Below are 20,927 nucleotides of genomic sequence, written 5' to 3'. Positions count from 1 at the left end.
GGCTGTTCTCCACTCTCCAGTCTCATTTATGTTGCCTACCTTGACTCTTCCTCCCCCCCCCCCCTTTTTCTTTTTGTTTCTCGTCGACTCAAGCTTGTTAGTTTCTGTCGATTTTGGTGGTGTTTATGTTGCTTTCATGTATGCCGAGAATAGGCAATTTGTGTGATGAATCTTGATATACTGTTTGAGATATCCGCGGGTGCACAATGTCCATGGACAATGACCTGGCTTGAATTTGAAGTTTACATGAATTATGAATTCCATTTCGTAACTTGAACGTGACCTGGATGGATGTTAAACTTATCATGCGTAGCTATGAGTAACGAATTAATTGTACGATGAACAATGGTAACTTGAAATGGTTGACGGCGAAAAGTGTACATAGGTATTATAAATTGCGATAGATTCTAACCCCGGTCTACGGGAATAGTATGCTCGACACCACCAAGCCCAGCGCAAACATCGTAAAAATGCCAACCATGTTCAAAAACGACGTCAACAACGGCCTCTTCCTCGGCGTATCCTCAACATCACGCGCAATCCGCTCCAACCGCTCGCCCAGCTGCGCCACACTAAAGTTTTCTACGCGCTTACGCCCAGCCGCACTCATCATGGCCAAGCGGTGGCGCGCCTGCGGCTCGTCAGCCAGCGCAGCCGCCATGATTTCGGACCACGCATCGACATGTGCAGGATCGCGCAGCCAGCCGGTGGCGCCGTCGAGGACGGTCTCGACGGGCCCGCCATTGTTGCACGCGAGCACCGGCACGCCGGCGCCCATGGCCTCAAGCGGGACGATGCCAAAGTGCTCGTGCGAGGGCGTGTAGACGAGCAGGCGCGCCGCGGCGAGCAGAGCCATCTTGAGCGCCGACGGGACGGAGAGCAGGAACAGGACCGAGGCCGAGGCCGGCGCGGCCAGCGCGGTCACGGTGGTCTTGGCGGTGAAGGTGGGCAGCGAGTGCGCGGCGGCCAGCGCCTCCAGCTCGGCGTGGTATTCGACGTTTTCGGCGACGCGCGGGTCGTAGCCGCCGGCAAGCACGAGGCGCACGCCCACGCGCTGGGCGGCGGGGATGGCGGCAAAGGCCTTGATGGCCAGGCCAATGTCTTTCTTGCGCTCAAAGCGGTTGATGCTGAGGATGACCTTTTCATCGGGCCACTGAATGGTTGGCTCGTCGGTGGCGGTGTCGTGTGGGCGTTGGCCGATGGCTTTCTTGGGGAGCTTGGTGCTTTCGATGTAGATGGCGGGGTAGACGACTCGCAAATCACGTTGGGCGAGGATGGGCATGGTCTTGGCTACCATGCCCTTGGTGAATTCAGAGTTCACGGCAATGGCGTGCGCGTAGCTGGTGCTCCACTGTTCGACCCAGTCGAATGGGAGGCGGTACAAGCGCTTGAGCAGCCGGTCACGGCCGCGCACGAGGAGCATATCGGGGAAGTGGCAGTAGAACAGAATGCCCTGTTCCGGGAACAGGTACTGCAGGAGAGGCAGCCCGGCGGCAAGCTGGTCGACGATGAAGGTGTCGGGGTCAAGCGCGGCAAGCTCGCCAGTAAAGTAGACATGGAGGATAAGATGCAGCTGGCGCACAATCGAGCACAGGATAATCAAGCGCGCAAAGATGGACGACGGGCAGAGGTTGCCGCGCACGCGCACATCGAGAGTTCCTACCGGCAAAACGGGCGTGTTAGCAGGCGCATGCGAAGAGACTGCCTAGGATCAAGGCCAGGAACAGCAGTAGGTTTTAGGAAGCGGCTGCCATCTCACCATCGCGCGCTTCCTCAAAGCAGTGGCCGGGATCGCAGTGAGAGGTATATATCACGACTTTGTGGCCGCGGTTCTGGAGGCCAACGGCGGCATCAACGACAAGGCGTTCGGCGCCTCCAATGCCGAGATCGGGGTGGAAGAAGACAAAAGTCCTCTGTTTCGGCGTAGACATGGCGCTGGGATGTAGAGTTAGGCAATCGAAGCAAGTAGTAGAATGCGCGCCGTGTGAATAGGGAGAAGTCGCTCGTTCAGTCATGAAGCTATCGCCAGGTGCATTTGGACAGATGGTAGAGGTACGGTATCTGACAGCTGTCAACAAGTGTGTAACAATAATCTGCCAGCCGCAGTCGAGATTGCGAAACAGGATCAAGTGGGTGGTGGGCATCCGCCGTTTTGGGTTGTTGCATGTGAGACTCCGTCGATGAGTATGGCAAGTGCCAGCAGCCCCAAACAGCAGCTGCAGCTTTAGCTCGGCCCACGGTATTTTGGGTAACCGCCGAAAAGAGATTCCCAGCCGCACTGCTCCAAATATCGCGCCTGTTCATCCGAAGCGTCGCCTCGAACCGCGGCTTTTTTTTCTTTCTTTCTTTCTTTTTTTCTTTCTTTTTTTTTTTGCGCATTTGCCCTCCAGCTTTTTCTGCGCCTATCCGATCCCGCGCTCCCATCTCGCTCTTCTCGCCAATTCTCACCGCTGCTCTCCCTCGTTTGCTCCCTGCTGCCGGTGTTCCCTCCACCCCTCGCCACCATGAGCCAGCTCTTCAATATCCAAATCCCCGCAATGGGCCAGTACCCCGGCGGCTCGGTTCTAGTCAGCGAGCCCGTGCCGACCGTGTACCTGCTGACGGTGACCTACGCGCCTGACAACCGGCTGGTCGCGCCCGTGTGCGCTGCGATGCTCGAGGCGCTCAACATCCTCGAGGCGCGCTACCCCAAGGGCGTTGTGATAACAACCTCGGGCATCCCCAAATTCTTCAGCAACGGGCTGGACCTGCAGCACGCCGTCACCACCGGCCGTGACTACTGGGTCAACTACCTGTACAAGCTGTGGACGCGCATCGCCACCTACCCCATGCCCACCATTGCGCTGCTGCCCGGCCACGCCTTTGCCGGCGGCCTGATGACGGCCATGTACCACGACTACCGCGTCATGAACCCCGCGCGCGGCTTTGTCTGCCTTAACGAGCTCGATTTTGGCGTGCCGCTCAAGCCGCAAATGTCGCACGTCTTCCGGGAAAAGTGTAGCCCCACCACCTACCGCACGCTGGTGCTTGAGGCCAAGCGCGTGCCGGGCCCCGAGGCCCTGACGCTCGGCATCGTCGACGTGCTGGGCGGCCTCAACGAGGCGCTCGAGCTGGTCGCTACGCGCAAGCTGACGGAGAAGGGAAAGACGGGCATCTACGGCCTGATGAAACGCGAGATGAACCGCAGCCTTCTTAAAATGATGACGCCGGCGGGCTACGACAAGGAGCAGCAGCGCGAGGCGAAACTGAATGCTGAAATGGACAAAGACTACCAATCACGCGGCCTTCCAACACCCAAATCCCGGCTGTAAATAACTCGTACATTTCAATTGCCTTCGAGCCAACAGGTCCCCAGGTGCCGGATCACACCAGTACGACACTAGGAGTTGTAGTCTATTCTTGATTGTGGATTAACACTTGTATATCTAATGCGAGCTTTTGTTAGAAATCTAAATCTTATTCTAGTATTCATACACCAAGGTATAATTGTATATATGTGTAGCGATTTCACATTGCCAGAGGGTCCAAAACGGAACACGAGAAACTTGTTTCTACATTGTGAAGAAAGGGGTATCGAACGCAAGAATCAAACATTAGAAAACAAGTAAAATCAATCAAGCACGTCCACCGCGACGCTCTCAACTGCTGGTCGATGTCGCCGCCGCCGCCAATCGCATCTCACGCTGTCTCAAAACCTCGCGCTCGCGCTCTTGTGCCCTTTCACGCTTCTCCATAACATCATCGCGCTTGACTAGCTTCCTCAGGCCCTCGCTGGCCTGTACAAGACCGTCGATGCTGATTGCATGATTGGTCATCTGGTGGTTGATGTATGTGTACACCGCCGCGGACCCGTCGCAATCCAAAAGGGCAGACTCGTTGAGCTTCAGCAGAGCCAGAGCAACCTGGAACAAGAATGTGCTGCCGTCCTGCGTACACAACACGACGTCCCACACACGGAAGAGGGCTTCGGCTGAGAGACAGTCGGTGAATACGCTCAAAAACCATTGGAAGGTGAGCGCCTCCAGCTCAATGCCTAGTGCGTCCAGGTGGGTTGACAGCCGAGGAAGTACGGAAGCAACGTATTCGCGCAAGACGTGCTGGTCAGCCCTGGACGCCAGGAGCCAATGGTCATAGTACCCTGACGGCAAAATTAACTCGACAATGCTAGCCAGGATCCAGAACGCATCCTCCGCTGCCGGTGTAATCAGGAGCAGATTAGCCGCAATCAAATTCATACCCTGGCAATAGCCAACGTCGGGGTTTCTATGCGCATAAGCAAGAAGAACTTGGTTCAACTTTTCTACACCAGGGCCCTTTCGGAAGAAGATGTTGTCCGTAAGCGTCCGGCGAATGTCCATGTCGATTTGCGACACAACAGTTTCGTCAAGGCCCTTTTCGCCCTGGGCAACAACATCGTCGTAGTATCCTGGGGTACGGAGTCCTGTAGCACCGGAACATTCGGCCCAGATCTTGGCGCGGTACGCAACCGGAATGCCTCCCAGAACCAGTGTCTTGAACTCGTTCCATTTTGCGCGACCAACCTTGCCTTTATTGCCAAGGCCAGCTATGCCAACCATCTCGCCGTCCGTCAGTTTGGCCTCGGGCAAGATCACGGCGGGCGTCTCAAAGCGTGCCTCGGCGGCAGCAAAAGCGGCAGCGGCAGCGGCTTCACCTTCGCGCTTGCGCTCAGCCCGTACCTTGCGGAGGAAATCATTCCATCGAACAGTACGCTCGCGTTGCAAACGATCATGCATGTCACTTAGCTGTTTTAGTAAAATCTTGACCGGCTCAGTATCATCGGTCATGATGCTCGCGTCGGGCTGAGAGTCAACGGGAAGAGATGTGGTGACGGATCTAGAAGATGAAGGTGTGTCTTCTTCGGTAGACACAGGTGCAGATGTAGGAGCGGCAGCGGTCGGCGCAAACCCGCGGATCTTGCCTTGAGAAGCTGAGGTCATTGAAGCTGTAATCGAGGGAGTTGGTGATTTTGGTGGGAGGTCTGCACCCTCAGTCACTTCTAGGAACGGAACATTTATTGACGGCATGTGAGCCAGAAGTTCCGTCGGAAATGTAGCAACGCTGAGATAATCCTGCCAGCGGCTCTTGGTAGCTTCGGTAGATGAATCTTGCGATGGTGATTGCTCTTCAATATCATTCTCTTCATCTCCAGCGGGGGAGACACTGGCACGGGCCCCATTGTTCGTAAGCATTTCTTTGTGCATACTTCTCTTGTCCTTGCTAGACGACTGTGCCAGTTTTGCAGCATCCCGCTGTCTCTTTTTGCGCCGTTGGTCGTAGATGAATCCGTAGCGGTCGGTCAGAAGTTTCTCACGAATAGCGTACCGATTGTAGATGTATGTCAGAGTGGGCGGCTGTGCGTCTGGGGGCAGGATAGTATCCATCTCAACCGGGCCATAGTTCTCGTCGGAACGGGTGCTACCTGTAGACGCAGTAGCACCCGGTGGACTATTCTTCATAGTATCCCAACGCTCAGGAAGGGCGGCTCGTCCTGGTAAAGAAATTGGCGTTGCGCCAGGCCGACGTGTAGTTGATGTTCCTGCAGCCGATTTTGTAGAATTCAGAGAAGATATTGATCCCTTTGAAGCAAGCTGCATTGACAATGCCCGCGTCGCAGGAGAAGGTCGGACACTGACAGTGTTGGCATGGGCAGCAAGATTTGCAGCCGTGGTTTTCGACCGCCCTCTTGCCGTGTCCGAGTCTCGTACTGAGCTGGAACCACCCCCGGCAACAAGACGCAGAGCGAAGCTGGCCAAGGACGTCTTCCGGAATGATTCACTTTCAGTAGTCTTGTGGCTGACAGCAGAAGAACGACTGGACGATCTCACGGAACTGCTAACGTTTGATGATGCTAATATGTCCTGTTCAGGCGGTTGAAAGAGGTCGTCTTGCAATGGAGGCCGTCTCTCGCTGGCAGAGCCTCGTACAACAGCTGTCTTACCCGGTGCGTGCGAAGAGGCATCCGTCTTTTTGGCCGTACCACCCCAAATATAATCCTTCCAGCCCCGAATAGTGCCCTTGGATGCCGTGCGACGGGAGTCCTGTTTGCCTTCCGCAGTCATCACAGCAGTTGTGGCCGATGCTGCACGGATTGTAGAATCGTTTGTGTCCTTTAGAACATCGCAGTCCATGGCATCACTCATCATGTCTGAAAGCATACTAGCTGGCCTTCTTTTGGTACCATCAGTATCCCGCATCTCAGCCTCTACCGCTCTGAGCCTTTGTTCTAGTTCCAAGTTAGATAGACCACTTTCACGGCAAATCCTGCGGAGCGCGCGCTCTCGCTCTTCTGCGCGCCTCCGTGCTGCAGACATTTGTACGTCACGCATGGCCAAGTCTTCGGCAATCTGGCGCACCAGGCTCACGGCTCCATGGCGTGTGATGAGCCGCTCGATGTGATCGTCACCAGCAAGGTGTAGAGCTCCTGGAATTTTCGTCGTGGCGATGGGGTCATCCTCGAAAAGACCGCGGGACTCAGTGGCATCAGCGTCCCCACGAGTCAAGTTCTCGACGATAGTGGCGGAAGAGGTAGTCGCGGGTGTGGTTACAGGCTCGGCAAGCGCTGATGATGGAACAATGCCAATCCCGAATCTCTCCTTCGATGTCGCGTAGTCTCTGCCGTGCTGAAGGCTACCAGCCGCGCTCTGCGTTCTCGGCATGAGCGGTGGCCGAAGTGCTGGTGCCTTGCCTCTAGAAAATGTACTGGTGGCGGTGTGCGTGTTCTTAAGCTCCTTGCCGATGCTGCCAAACTCGAAGCTGCCGTCGGGTCGTGGAGACTCGCCTGAGAAAGACGGAAACGAAGTCAGGCTCTTATCGCTGGTGTTTGATGTCGTGTTTATCGAGCTTGTAGACGGGGATTGTTGAGAGTGGTGGCCTAGTCGGCGGCGTGTGCGTACTGAGCGATGGCTGCGCGACGAGGTGGCGCTGTGGGTGGAGACGGATCTTTCGAGGCCAATGCCAGTGATGGGTTCAGACCCAGATGACGATATTGCCGAAGGAGAGGGCGAGCCTGGTACTCCTGAAGCTACGGGCATCGATGACGACATGGCAACATGGCGAGGGCCGCGGGGGCTGGTTGCAACGCTACTCAAGGTGCTTTTGCTAGCCATCTTGAAACGGCTATGGTGGCTAGCTCGCGGCTATCGGTATCGCCAAAAGGCGCTGGCTATGGTCGCAGTGGTCGGGCTGGGGCTGGACTAATGAGTAGTAATAGTGGGCATGGGCGGGCACAGCCGCACAGGAAGCTCAACTGGCTCACGTCCTACAGCGACGGGACTTTTTGGTGATTTTTGGAAGTGCAGTTAAGCCAGCAGTAACACGGAGCAATAAAGAGCACAATAAACACTTGCTCCAAGCCGGAAGAGTTGTGAAAGATTCAAAAGTCGTGAACAACGGATAACTTGATGTCGGTGAGCAAAAGGTTCAAAACGAGATGCTAAAAAATGTCGAAATATTTTCAAATGAGGGGAAAGCAAGCTCGTGGTAGAAGGGATGCACAGAAATGCAGTTGCCCGGATCATTGATCGACACGAAAGGGGAAGGCATGAACTAGCGTAACGGGTTGTTTCCTGTCTCTTCTATCGCAAAAATCCAAGCGTGCCCGCCCATTCAAGAGGAGAATTAACTTAACTAAGCTGGAAGGAAATGGCAGCGGGATTGGAAGGAGCGGCCCACCTTGCCCAAGACAAGGTCCCAAGTTCCAGCCCAATATAGCACGGGCAGGGCCTCTTTCTTTATCCTTTGTTGTCCCGCATAAACACGATGAGGTCTGCAGAGATATTCCTGTGCGGCACTCTTCCTGTAGCCGTATTAATGGCCTGAAAGGCAGAGAGAGCCTTGGGCCAGTTCATCTTGAGGGAGTGATGCGGTGGGGAAAGGCAACCACGATGGACGTCTAGGACTTCCAGCGCCCTTTCTAGCTGTAACTACCTCAAAGTCATGTATAGTTTCTCAATTCCATGAACCGGCAACCGAAATTCGCATTCCAATATATTACGGCTCTTGCGACTTCTGTCTGATGCTCTTTCTTTGCATACTCTGTCTTCATGAGAGGCTTCGGTACTTGCCGTTTCGGATTTAGCGCTGTTTTTAGCCGCGGACTTCTATTGTCGTGCCCTCAGGCTGGTCACCACACTACCTTTGCCCTCAACCCTAAGGTACGCAGGAAACACCAAACAACCATCACAATATCTTGGAAAGTCAATAGGTGAATGTTGCATTTCAGAACTCTTCGCTCAACCAATTGTATTTTAAATTCCTAAAAAGACCAAAAAACAAAACAAAAAGTCCCTGTATGGACACAACAATGTGAAGCAAAGAAGCGCCGTCCCTCCATTTAATGTCGATATAAACTTCTCCCGTTTTTGTAGACCACATGTAAAGAATAAAGTCGTGAACGCCAGGCCTCTTTTGCCACCCAAAACAAAACATATATCAGCGGACGTGCCGCAAAAGAAAAGCAACAACAAATAGTGTACAGTATCCGTTGAGTTTCCTCACCAGACAGGACCACACTTGACTGTGTCCTACAGCTCCTCTTCCTCTGGACTCATTTGCTCTAACTTAAGGGCCTCATTTGTATCTGCCACCTTCAAAGGCCCTTCCTCCAAACTCCATTTCACTAACTCCTTGGGCACCATGCCGTCTCTCACGAGCTCTTCCGACAAGGGATCTCTCGCCAAAACTTCTGATCGCTTGAACTCTAGGCCATCCAAAACTTTGAGCCGCGGACAGTAACCGACGAGGACCATGTGATATAGCCTGCGGCGCATCTTGGTTACACGGTCCAGCCGTGTAGCAAAGGCCCGATCGCGCTCAAGATCAAGGTCGGGCAGCGTGAACGGATCAGGCGTATCGCCCCGTGATAACGACAGCACCTGCATAACCGGCGGATAGAAGCCCAAGGTCATCGGATTGCCGCGTAGATCTAGGCGTGCAATGTGCGGAAACTCGGTCAGCAGCCGGATGATGGCCGTCGCATTGGAGAGAAGATTACTTGCGGCCAACAGCCGCTTGATGCGCGGGATGAACATCAGTGGCGAAAGATCTTCCAGTGCATTGCAGTTGACATTGACCGTGCGGAGATTAGGCATGCGCTGTCCCAAGTGACGTGGCAATTCGCGCAGGCCACAGTTGGCAAGTTCCAGGAGTTGCAAATTCAGAAAGTCCACAGGCGGGTCAAAGCTTTCGACCGAATTGCCAGACAGGAACAGCTTGCGCACTTCATAGGCGTGTGCCAGGAACGACAAATCAAGAGCCACGCTTCCGCGCTGCTCGCGAAGAGAAAGACTGTCGAGATGGCGGGCTTGGTGGGCATGTGTCAGCTGCGAGATGCAGTTCCGGTCGGCATGAAGAACCCGCAAGTTGCCCAAGTAGCCAAGGTCGATCGATACAAGATTGTTATCGCCAAGCTCCAGAACACGTAGATATGGCATCTTACATGGTACATACAGCTCCGAGAGCTGGTTGTTCTGAAGCTTGAGTACAGAAAGTACAGGGAGTGCGTCCAAGTTTAAAACGCTGCATATCTTGTTGTTGGCCACATCTAATTCGCCAAGACGTTTGAACTTGCAATCAGCAAAGTCGAGCTCTTCAATGTTGTTCCCGCGTGCTCGAATGCTGAGGAGACCATCATGGTGACCGAGGCCATCGAGGCTGGTCAATTGGTTGTTGTCAGCACGAATACTGCGTAGGTGAACCAGGTTCCGGAGCGCTGACAGACTCTTAAGATCATTGTTAGATAAATCCAGATACTGCAGGTTCATCAAGTGATCCCAAGACGCCATTTCCGTGATGCTGTTGTGCGAGATCTTCAGTTGACGCAAACTAGAGGGAACACCATCCAGATGTGTAAGAGTGTTTCCAGACGCATCGAGCTTGACCAGCTGTCCGCAAAACTCATCGAGCATATGCAAACTGCTCAGACGATTCTCATGAAGATCAAGATCCTCAAGGTCGTCCCAAAAAGTTGCAGAAGGCTCTGCTTCAGTTAGACGTTCGACGAGATCACGCACAGTGATAGACATAACTCGCTTGGAGCCATCGCCTGTCTGAAGATGCCGGCCCCCAACAACATAGCTAACTTCCAAAGCATAAGACTCATCGGCGTGCATTGTGAATTCGGACAGAGGGCTCAGTGACAGTCTTCCAACATTGCGCGCAATCGTGGCACTTTCGTTTCCATAGTCATATCTCTGCATTCCCCTGTTTGTAGGGGTCATCAGCACAAAACTCAAACTTGTATTTGCTTTCTTTTCTGCTGAAGAGTAGGGGTGTTCGATAACGCTAGTCTCGAGAATCGTTAATTGTCTAGACTCATCATAGTTGTCAGAACTCCGGTCTTCATTGTTACACCTTTCACTAACATCCTCTTCACGCTCGTCGATGCGAGAAACGGGGCGCGGGACGAAAGCAAGGCGTGTGACAGGGGATTTGCGAGAATCGGAGTCTGTATCTGTTGGCACAGGTGTCTTGCGCAGCGATGGCTTTAGTGCAGACTTGGTAGGAGACCCGTGGAGCCTAGTTAATGCACCCTTGGTGCCAGGAGTGTGATTGAGAGGCGCAGATGGTAAATTCCACCGGGAACTCTCACTGCTAGTAGAAACATCTCGGATGACAGATGCAACCGGAGAAGAGAAGGAAATAGCATTCCGTTTCTTGGCCGAGTGTGAGAGCGGTGGATGAGATGGAGTCGGCTCCGAAGCGGCGGGCGGGGCGGGCAAAGCGTATTCAACTAAGCGCTCATCTTTAGGTTCCTCTTTGACTTGTGTTCGAGTTTTATCGGTAGCAGAACTGCGCCGTTTCTGTTTCTCAGGGCTCAACGACTCGCTAGGTGACCGACTGCCGAGCTTCGCAAACTCGTCGAAAGCACGAGGAGACATGTTTTCGCCAATCGCAGTGTCAGGTGAGAAGGTTACGTAGCCTTTGGTGCCCTTTAAGCCTGGGGGGGTCTTTAAAGGCGACAAATTGACTTCCACAAAGCGCTGGGCATTCTCATTGGCCTGATTTCCAGGGCCCAACTTGAGATTGTTCATCTCTTTGGCCAAATCAACAGACAGATCAGGGATGCTAGCGAACGGGTCGCCCTCGCTGCTGTCATCGCAAGCAAATAGACTTCCAGTGCGGGAAGCTCCAGAAGGCGACGGGATTTGGACATCAAGTTGTTGGTGACTACTTGAGTGCTTTCGAACGCCGCCCATTGAAGAAGCTGGCATGGATACACCCTTAAATGGTTCGAGCAACGGCGCAGAAAGCCTTGATTGCGACTCTTTGCGCTTAACCCAAATCTTCTTCTCTCGGTCAAGGAACATATTCCCAACCAAGTCGGGAATCAGATGCGACACGCTCTCTGGCGCAATGGTCTTTTTGGAATCAGAGGCGCGAGATGAACTAGTGTTGGAAAGGGAAACACGCGATCCTTGTGAGGGGAATTCATCGGGCCGCTGGCTTTGGTCTGAGGGATCGCCAGGGATATCTGGGTTGCGCGTGATCTGAATGTTAGGCGGATCACTGAACTCGGCATCATGGGGCATCTCTGCAAAGCCCAATCCGCGTTTACTGGAAAAGGTTGTACTTGGTGTGCGTCGTTGCTTTCTCTCGTCGGTTCGTTTGTGCTGGTCGTCGATTTGTTGCTGTAGGTCCTTCGTCTCCTTTATTATCTCGTGCGCCTCACTGACTGAGCGTATGGAGTAGGAGATGACATCATTCATGTCCCCTAGTTCCTGATATTTTCTCAATTTGTTGGCGATTTCCGGGTCCATCTGCATGTGCGTGGAAAGTCGGGGGATAGGAGGGGCATTTTCGCGACTTGGTGGCCGGTCGAAGGGTTCTTTCGTAGATGATTGGTAACTGTCTTCATCGTCATGCTCCTCCTCTTGTTCGGCTACGCTTTCATTGACTGGGTCTAATGTTGACGTTGGACGGACTTGGTTTCGAATCATTGCCATAATCTTGCCTGCTTCGTCCAGGAAGTCCTGCGTCTTAATGGAAGGTTTACGCTCGGAAAGGGGGTTTGGCTGTGCACTCGTTGCCCTGAACGGAGTTCCAGACGGAGATGGTGATGTGGAGAATGCGGGAGAATCGGGGGCGTTTGGTTGGTCATAGATAGGTGAAGGCGTGCGAGTCCGAGAGCGAGGTGGTGAGACTGGCCATTCAGGTTCTTGTTGGCGTGGGGATTCTTCTTCAACTTCAGAGTCATGTTGTTCATTATCAGGTTGTCGTTGCCCAGAGGACATGAGCAGATGCGTCGATTGCACTTGATGTGGGAAATCATCGACTCCATAGGCGATATCAGACTTGTGAAGCGTTCGTCGTCTCTTGGGTGTAGGATCTTTAGATGGTGAGGTCCTCTGGCGCTTTCCTTCAACACTACCATCTCTCCGCGGAGTCAACTGGAGCAAATTTGCATTAACGTTGTGGCTAGGATTTTCAACGGTTAATGAGCGTCCCCGGGTATGACCGCGGGTTCGAGAGCGGGGAATTAGCAGATCTTCAGCAGAGCCGTACGCCATTCTCATTTTCCGCCTTAGAGAATCCTGTTCCGGCGTTCTTGCAGGAGAGGCCGTAGCTTCGTCAAAAGTGAACCCCTCAAGATCACCGTGGCCAAAGTTGTTCAGCTTGCGGGGCTTGTCGCCATCGATACCCTCATCTTCGGGCTTCCGTTTGCCTTCACGCAGCTCAGGGGACAGTCCTCGTACTGAGCTTGACATGTCATTCTCGAATTGGCTGATACGCCGTCCTAGAAACTGATTGGTGTATGTGTCGTAAGGTCCAAAAAGCTTCACTGGACTTAACTGGGGAGTAGTATTATTGCCGTTGTCGTCCTCAGAGACCGGGGAATTGGCTCGTGGGGATCGGTAAACTGACTCCGCAGTCCGAATTTCTGGTCGCGAGTCGATTCGTACAGAGGGAAAGTTCTTTGGCGTGCTTGCCTGGAGCGATTCTTCTGGAAGCATCTCGGACGACTCCATTCCCAGTCCGGGACTGAGAAAGCGATCTCTGAAAGAACTATCGTCAGAACGGCCGCCTCGTTGAACGTTCACCAAAGCTGCATTCCGCATGAACTGTTCTGAAGATGTTATTGAGACATCAATACGGACCGGCTCAAGGAAGTCGCTTGCAGATATCGTAGGTTTGAGATCGGGAGGGTTTAGGCGAAGAGACTCAAGTCGTTGTCGAAAGTCTATGGCCGATGGTCCGAGAGCAGCAAATTCAAGCTCTAGTTGCCCGTCTTTGTTTTTTGTGGGCGACACGATAATGGGACTGAAGGTCTCGTTGCGCACAACGCTGAGATTGCTCGGCTTACGAGAATCATCACAGTGCGCAGCGAGATTGAGGTTCAGAGTGTCGTGGAGGCTCTTGAGTGGGCGCAAAACACTGCGATCTGGCGTTGGGCTTCGCGTATTTTCCTTCGTGCGGAAAGAGGGAAGCTTGCGTGGGCTTGGGCTTGGGCTATGAACAAGGAAGTCGGAGGCGAGGGAATCTTCAAACTCTTTACTGACCGCCGGACGTCGTATGTGGTATACTGGCGGGCTAGAAGGGAGTGTTGTTTCTTGGCGTTCGTATCGTTCCTGGAGCGGCGATTCGTCGTACTCTATAGACGGGCGGACTGAGTCTGGGTTGTGATCGAGGCCGTTGGATGTGGGAGGTGGTTTGAAGATGTTTTCGAGGCCTTCGGCCGCAGCTGAGTGGAAGAGATCCCGTTGTTCGCCGTAGCCAACATCGCCATGTAGTAGGCGACGCTTCCATTCTGGCGTCTGCTTGTCTCCGGACTGCGCTACAGAGATGTGGACGGTGTTATGGATGACAGAGTTGGCGTTGGAGGCTATGGTTCCCATGGACACGGCGCGTCCGCTTTGAGTATCGTTATCGGCGATTTGACGCGCTGAATCTGGGATATTTGCATCGCTGCATGTTCGCTCTTTCAGTGAGAGCACAGAGTCTGAAAGGGTGTTCTTGGAGCCGGCTCCCCGGGGTACTGATATTCGGCTAGGTGAAGACGTCTTAGGGTCTGATAGTCTGGAATTCTCGGGCAGATGGTTCGAGAGATCTTTCGGTAAAGGCGAAGGCTCTGATGGAGGCTGAGAAGGCCAGTCCTCGGAGAGGGAGTCCAGCCAGGCATAGGCTGCCATTGTGAGGACAGATGTGACAACGGAGAGAGTCAAGCGAGAGAAACAAAGATAGCAAACGTTTGGGAGTAAGATGAAGGTTGAAGTGGCGAACGAGTGCAACCAAGCGCAATTGAGGGTTGGAGTAAGATGATGCTGTTGATAGTTTGCGGGGTGCGGCCGTTTCTTGCAGTAAAATGGCTTGAGACACCGTGGGCTAAGACGTGATGCGATGGCGCTCCAGTTGAAAGAAGAATGTAAAAAGGCGCTCGAGATGCAGATGATGGCGATCAAAGTGAACGATCGAAATGAGCTAAGCAGTATGGAGCGCTAGCGGCAATTGATACGTGTAAAACTGAAGGAAGAATAAAGATCAACAACTAGATTCCAGCAGGAAAAACGAAGACTTAGCAGCCGTAGTCTTTGCGGGCCTTCAAGTTGTGCGACATGTTGGCGCTGGGGACGACGAAGCTTCAGTGTTTTTATTTCGCGTGTTGCAGGTCTGTGATTGGCTGATATGTCATCCAAAGTAAACAACCATGGTTAAGTCTGCAACCCTAGTCGCGGGCTGACCCTAGCGATGGCTACCGATGAAACACAACAAAGCAAGGGACGCAGCTGCGCCCGAAGCAGACCCCATTTGTGGCTGGATTCTGGCCTAAAAAAGGCTGCTGTTCATTTCGTCTCCACCCTCAGCCACACTGTGCAACCAACACTTTTAATTTCTGCAAACACTAGATGGACGTAGATACTCGAAGCCAAAAAAAACACTTAACGCGTTAAGACGCGTCTTTGTGGAGCCATCAGAGCCCCGTCATGCTTCTGCAGGGGAACTAAATGTAGTTCTGAAAAAAACACCATGAAAATAAACGCGATGGCATCATGGCAACGGCTATGTTTGTTGATTGACTTTGGCCGTGGCACACAACTAAACGGCCAGTTTGTGAATTCCGCTCACAAATTTCGCTTCATGTCTTGTTACTGTGCATTCTCCCCTCTCTCTATTGCCTGTGTTTGCGCCAGCGGCTTCCGAAAGCCCTGGCCGTGATGCCGCTGTCCCTCCATCAGAAAATTAAACGTTAGCCTGTTCAGGTCATGAGACACCCCCACGGCGTGCACCCTTTCTTTGCTTACAAACCGACTCATCTGTATTTTGGCCGTACTTGGTACACATTGTCTCCGTTGCCTGCTTGCTTTATCCTCGCCAAGTATACTGGGCCTACCACTCCAGACCGGACGGCGCTGGTCTCAACATGACGAAGCCACGGGTTGCCTTCACTGAGGCGGCCCGGCAACTGGCGCAGACACGGGCCCGGCCCGGAGAAAGTCGCCAAGAAAGGCTCCGACGAATCCAGGAAGCCTTCTACAATGACGAAATCCCCTTCATATATGCTGCGACTCTCACACCTCCTTTCCATAACCCATGGGATCCTTATACAAACGCTCGTGTGACCGCCACGGTGGAGTCAAAGGTTATCCCGTGCAGCGTCTCCTCAACCATGAGCCCACACCCTCTACCGCAGATGTCCTCCGAAGCTACTGCTCTAGGCCCGAATTCTGAGCAACAGTTAAGCTCTTTACGTGCCCCGCAAACCAGTCAGCCCTTTGATGGTAATCAAATGAAACAATCAAGGACTCAGAGTCCCGACAATGCCGTCTGCCCTTCTTCCTCTGGTAGATCAAAGAGTCATGGCATGGAGTTTACTCCCTCTACAAATCCAATCCATAATACTCGACCGCGACGAACAATCCGTCGCATATCCATGACTCCCTCGAAGCGATGTTATACTGCCGACGCTCTTCTTGAAGACGAATTGGCATCCTCGCCAGACAGATACAACTCACCTACCTCGTCCATACGAAATCGAAGTTCTCCCGTAATTATAGCCGGCCACTCTACTTCTGTCCGTGCAGCGAAATCGCCCTCAGCTTTCCCACGATCACCATACCCAGGACCAGAAAGCAGCGAAGACGAGCTAGCTACTGCCGAAATCACGGCATTCGCAGTCAAGATTCCTGGAAAATACCCTATGCAGGCCTCAAAACATCATGGGAGCCCCGCGCGAGCTCCGCATCACGTCCTTGAAGCAAACCCGAACCGACGTAGTCGTTCATCTACAAAAGAAGCACTCAGTGGAGAAAAGTTACCAAAGCTACCCAGAAACATGGAACACGCAAGACCTGATACTGATAGCCATGGGACGTTGCTTGCCAAGAAATCACATAGTTCACAACGAACCATTTCGATAACAAATTACAGAACAAGGCGGGACAGCCCAGGAAGTTCTGATGAAGACGAAACTGAGCTCAACACCCAACAGGAAAACAGCTTTATATTCCAACAAAGAATTCGGAAACAGACCCCGGAATTTAAGCTGGTCGACACTGATATGTCTTCTCCCCCAAACATGCGCCAACACTCGACCGATCCTGAAAACAACGAAGAGCATGGTGCGACTATACCCTACAACAAAGTAAAGCTGGAATGCTCAAGCTCGAAGATTAGCCTTGATTTCCCCCAAGATATAATTGAGAGCCTTCCCGAAGTTGAAGAGGATGTGCTCATGTCCGACGCATTGTCTGACTGTAACTCCCAAAAGTCGTTGGAACAAGATGAAATGGTTGTCATCGATGTAGATGCCATTGAACTGCATGTTGAAGACACAACTATCTCACCATCAGGCCCAAAAACATGCGTAAAAGAAGAACCTGTAGACGAGAACTTCCATAATGATGCTGAAGCGCATATTCTGGCTTCAGATATTGCTGATGAACAGATGGTATATAATACTAGTGTAAAAGTGAGTCTTTTATCTCATGCTAGAGGTCTCATGAGTCTATCTAACTTTGTTCAGGATATCGAGACATCTTCCAAACCAGCAGAGGAAACTGCACAAACGCAGCAGCCAGAGAAGCCGACTCAACACATTGACGATATCCGCCAGCCAGTTACTAAAGAAACTGAACATGAAGCTGGCTTGGGTTTAGCTATCCCAACTGAGTCTGTTTCATCAGAAAGTATACCTAACTTGGAAGAACTAGGGGCTCGTCAGTTGAAAGTATCCGCGAACAACGCCACTTCATCCAATGCCAGAGAACCGACCTGTTCAGAAGCTCTCACGCCAATTTCTAGCAAACCTACATCTCCGTCCATCAGCATACCAGGAGCTGATTCTGTTGAAGTGCGGCGCAGTCCCGATAATTTCGAGGCTAGTTTCAAAGAGCCAGTCAAGGCTGGACTCGAAGATTCCATACAAGACATCACGATAGATGTCGAAAGCTGTCATGGAATGGACGACATAATAAGCTCCCCCCTTGCAGAGCCTCCCACGAGTCTTCCTGAACCGAGATCACAGCGGAAGCGAAAAAGGCCGGATTCTGGACAGTCATCGCCAGACAATGTTCCGTCAATGTCCTTTCGGTCAAAATCAGCCCTTGCAGTTAGTTCGAGAACTTCTCAGGGCTACCAAGAACAAATAGTGAACCCCCAATATCAAGTCACAATGATTCTAGGAGACGTGGATGGGCCAAAACCATCATCGAGTCTCGCGTTTCCGACCTATTCATGGCCAGAAAACACCACGAGCCTCGCTCCCGCCAACCAACATGAGAAGACTGCATGGACTAGCGAGATGGCCATTCGGTCTAGCCCGAGGACAACACCTCTGAGAAAACGTGTAAAGCGGGGGAGTTTTGGTCAGTCTGAGTGCTTAGCGATTAATGACACACTGCTTGAAAGCCCGGCTCATGCAAGTGAATTTGCTGCATCACAAAATGAAGTTCCAGATTTGCACCCAATGAACTCAGAGGCCTTTGAGGTGTCTGTTATCGAAGAGACTATACTACCCGAAAGTTCAGCTACTTCCAAGGCTGGCCTGATATCACATAAAGAGCCCAATGAAGAGAAACCGGTGCGCCAAAATGTGGCTGACAATACTACCAACAACAGTAAGCTTTCTGTGAGGACATCAACCATACCCAATGACGTCATGGAAAGAGTGGGCCTTTCAACACCACACAAAGTACCAGGCGATGTCAATATTGTGACATCGAGCCCGTCCGAGATTTCTCACACACCTCGTGTCAAAGGTTACACGATAACTACAGAAATCCCACCCGAGCCTGATGTGCAAGGCTGTATTGTCAATTGTGCTAGCGCGCCTGATGTCGTCATAAATAAAACTCCGGAAGCAGACTCCAAATCCCGTCGTTCCCCCCAAGTTCCGCTAAGCTGTCAATCAAAGCCGGCCGCTATAAACAGCCAACCATCCTCACCGATTGCTAGTTGTCCTGCAGAGCCTCAACCAAGTTCTCCACAGCCTCCGTCTTTGGATTCAGGCCAGATCGTCTCTGTTTCTCTGCCCCAAGTTCCCGAAAACGATCCTGTTCACAATCAAGTTGCTGTCACACCTGAGCGACCAACGACCCCCTCCCATCGCTATAAAATTCCCTCGTCTGCCCGTTCAACGCCAAGCAATATCCTTTCACCGTCTACCCTAAACAAAAAGATCGAATTGAAGGAAGCCAACGAGACCAACATCTACGACTTCCCCGATTCCCCCGAAACGAATGCCTGCTCTCTCATCCTCAAGCACACCCACCGCACCCGCACCCAACGCCGATCTCAACCATCGTTCCGCGCCATGATGCCGATTCGCGGCGGTACTATACAAAGCCGGGTGTCCTGGCAAGCCAACGCCACTTCGTCTACCACCCCTGAGACACCAGCCCCTGCCGCTCGGACCAGGATTCTCGACACCCATGTCTCAGCCGCAGCCATACCAGATAGTGAAGGAGAAGAAAGACACCACTTCGTTGGGGAGACGAGTCCATGGATGGATGAGCCATCATCTGTCAACTTTGGCTTTGGCTCGCAACACGAAAGCCTCATTCCGCGCATCCCCGGCCCCTCACAACTGCCTACCGACGACTCGACCCCCACGCATCTCGCAAAAAATCCTTGGGCCATGCATAGAAACATAGTGTCTGCCACGCCGCCCCGATGGAATAATTCCACACCGACAGGAAACCAGCCAACTGCGGCTCGGGATTCTACCGCCACATCGACACCTAATCCGGCCGGGTCTGGTCGCGGTGTACGCCCATCAACGGCACGAATGGGGAACAAGACGCCATCCCGCACTGCGTCGCCCTTTTCTAATCGAACACACATAATGGACTTGCTGCCTGGCGCACGATCTTCGCGGGTCGACGCTGCGCAGCCCGGTGATGACTTTGTATGTCGGAGCTTTGCAAGCTTCATGTCACAAACGCCGCGCTCCGATCGCAAGACCCTGGTCAACTCGTCAGGCGGCATTCTAAAGAACCGACATACAGCATCGCAAACACCAACCCAAATGCTTCGCCGAGCAAGAAAACGAGTGACGTGGTCGCCATCACTAGGGTCAACTACAATATTCACAGTCGCCGCAGGTCGTTGCCGCAAGCGACAAGCCTCACCGCCTCCACAATTGTCAGTGGAAGATAACAACGAAGATGAGGAACCAACCCCAGCGCTGCTCACTAAGCATCTTGATGCTGTCAAGAAGCGGGGGCCGTCAAAGAGCCGGCTGTTGCCTTCGGCTTCACAGCAGGTTCCAGGATCACAGCCCGTCGATGCCATGGCATTGACATTTCTCCTGGCTGAAAACGACGTGGTCCCTGGGTCTCAGGCAGACACGGAGAGTTATTCTGACATCTTTAGGTCCAGTGCCGAGGTACAAGATGACCCTCCGGACAACCAGATGGAGGCCGATAAAACCAGTGAAGAGAAACCTGCCTCTGCTGTCACCACAACCTCTTCCTTCGCAGTGGAAGATGGGGCGGAAGACATTGCCATGGCAGAGGTCGAGCCAGATGCTGATGACGTCGATTATGTTATGGACAATCTCGAGGACTTCTTAGGCATGTCGTTTTCTGTCGAAGACGAGATCAAGAAGCAGGCTCAGCTAGCGGCCTAACTCTACATTAATTAATTTGGCCGCTTGGTGGCCAGCGAGTCTGTTGTGTTCATCTTTCTCTTTGATTTCCTGTCGCGGTTTTTTTTTCTAGTCTCTCACTTCGAGAATGCTCTACTCGCCACGTTCTTTGGGCCGGAATTTTGCCACATCATTTGTTGATAGATTTGAGTTTTTTTCTGTACATATAGCCAGCCTCTCGAAATACCTCCCATCACGAGAAACTTGGTTCACGACGTATGCCTGCCCACATGATAGTGAGGCTCTTTAGACTATAGCACTAAACAAAGTCTTTTTTTTTTTTTTTTTTCGCAACGCCAGCTGCGCCGTCCAGTGTGATGTATACATGTGTTGCTCTAGATGTAGTTATAACACTCAGCAAGTAAATATGAGGTTGATTGCCTCCTCGCCCTCTCTCCCCCTCTTGCGCTTGGTTTAAGATGAGCTCTGTTCTTCTTATCTCTCTCCATGTTCCTATCAGACATACATGCACCTAACCCCACACAATAACACAATAGTACATTGGCCGCTCCTGATTTGTCTTTTCCTGGCTCTGAACACACCAAGACGCGCAATCCGAAGCAAACAAGAAAGGGCTAGAGTTAAGGCGTCTAAAAAAACCGACATGGACCTCGGGTTGACCAGAGCAGAAGGCAAAACTAGTAGACCTGGAACAGAATCGAAGAAGAAAAAAAAACCCCATGAAAAGAGTTTTACCCAATGTCAAAGAGGGAAGGCCACATGGAGGTAAGGCAGAATTTCTATGGATACTAGACCATGTTAGTAGTGAAGTCAAGTCGGATGCTGGCAAGACGTCATCGTGAAGGCTAGAGAGTTGAGAAGGGGG

At 52.4% G+C, this 20,927-nt stretch overlaps 5 protein-coding genes across 5 annotated transcripts; 2 read left to right on the top strand and 3 right to left on the bottom strand.

Annotated features, from left to right (window-relative positions):
* Nucleotides 1–418: 418 nt before the first annotated feature.
* Nucleotides 419–1,931, bottom strand: BROUX77_001165 (uncharacterized protein; the record flags this gene model as incomplete). Its single annotated transcript, XM_073745564.1, has 2 exons — nt 419–1,659; nt 1,760–1,931. 2 exons carry the CDS (start codon nt 1,929–1,931, stop codon nt 419–421), a joined length of 1,413 nt encoding a protein of 470 aa, XP_073609400.1.
* A 573-nt stretch (nt 1,932–2,504) lies between these two features.
* On the top strand, nt 2,505–3,311 carry BROUX77_001164 (uncharacterized protein; the record flags this gene model as incomplete). Its single annotated transcript, XM_073745563.1, has 1 exon — nt 2,505–3,311. One exon carries the CDS (start codon nt 2,505–2,507, stop codon nt 3,309–3,311), a length of 807 nt encoding a protein of 268 aa, XP_073609399.1.
* Nucleotides 3,312–3,638: 327 nt separating this feature from the next.
* On the bottom strand, nt 3,639–7,127 carry BROUX77_001163 (uncharacterized protein; the record flags this gene model as incomplete). The annotated part of the gene is made up of 1 exon (XM_073745562.1): nt 3,639–7,127. The coding sequence occupies one exon, from the start codon at nt 7,125–7,127 to the stop codon at nt 3,639–3,641; it is 3,489 nt and encodes a 1,162-aa protein (XP_073609398.1).
* Nucleotides 7,128–8,543: 1,416 nt separating this feature from the next.
* On the bottom strand, nt 8,544–14,147 carry BROUX77_001162 (uncharacterized protein; the record flags this gene model as incomplete). The annotated part of the gene is made up of 1 exon (XM_073745561.1): nt 8,544–14,147. The coding sequence occupies one exon, from the start codon at nt 14,145–14,147 to the stop codon at nt 8,544–8,546; it is 5,604 nt and encodes a 1,867-aa protein (XP_073609397.1).
* Nucleotides 14,148–15,376: 1,229 nt separating this feature from the next.
* On the top strand, nt 15,377–20,083 carry BROUX77_001161 (uncharacterized protein; the record flags this gene model as incomplete). The annotated part of the gene is made up of 1 exon (XM_073745560.1): nt 15,377–20,083. The coding sequence occupies one exon, from the start codon at nt 15,377–15,379 to the stop codon at nt 20,081–20,083; it is 4,707 nt and encodes a 1,568-aa protein (XP_073609396.1).
* Between the last annotated feature and the right edge of the window lie 844 nt (nt 20,084–20,927).

The sequence above is a fragment of the Berkeleyomyces rouxiae genome (assembly GCF_048999995.1).
Source record: "Berkeleyomyces rouxiae strain 22BRR77 chromosome Unknown BrBRR77_ptg000001l, whole genome shotgun sequence".
Classification (NCBI taxonomy): Eukaryota; Fungi; Ascomycota; class Sordariomycetes; order Microascales; family Ceratocystidaceae; genus Berkeleyomyces; species Berkeleyomyces rouxiae.
The sequence above is the reverse complement of the archived record's forward strand: the minus strand, read 5'-3'. Positions and strand labels throughout refer to the sequence as shown.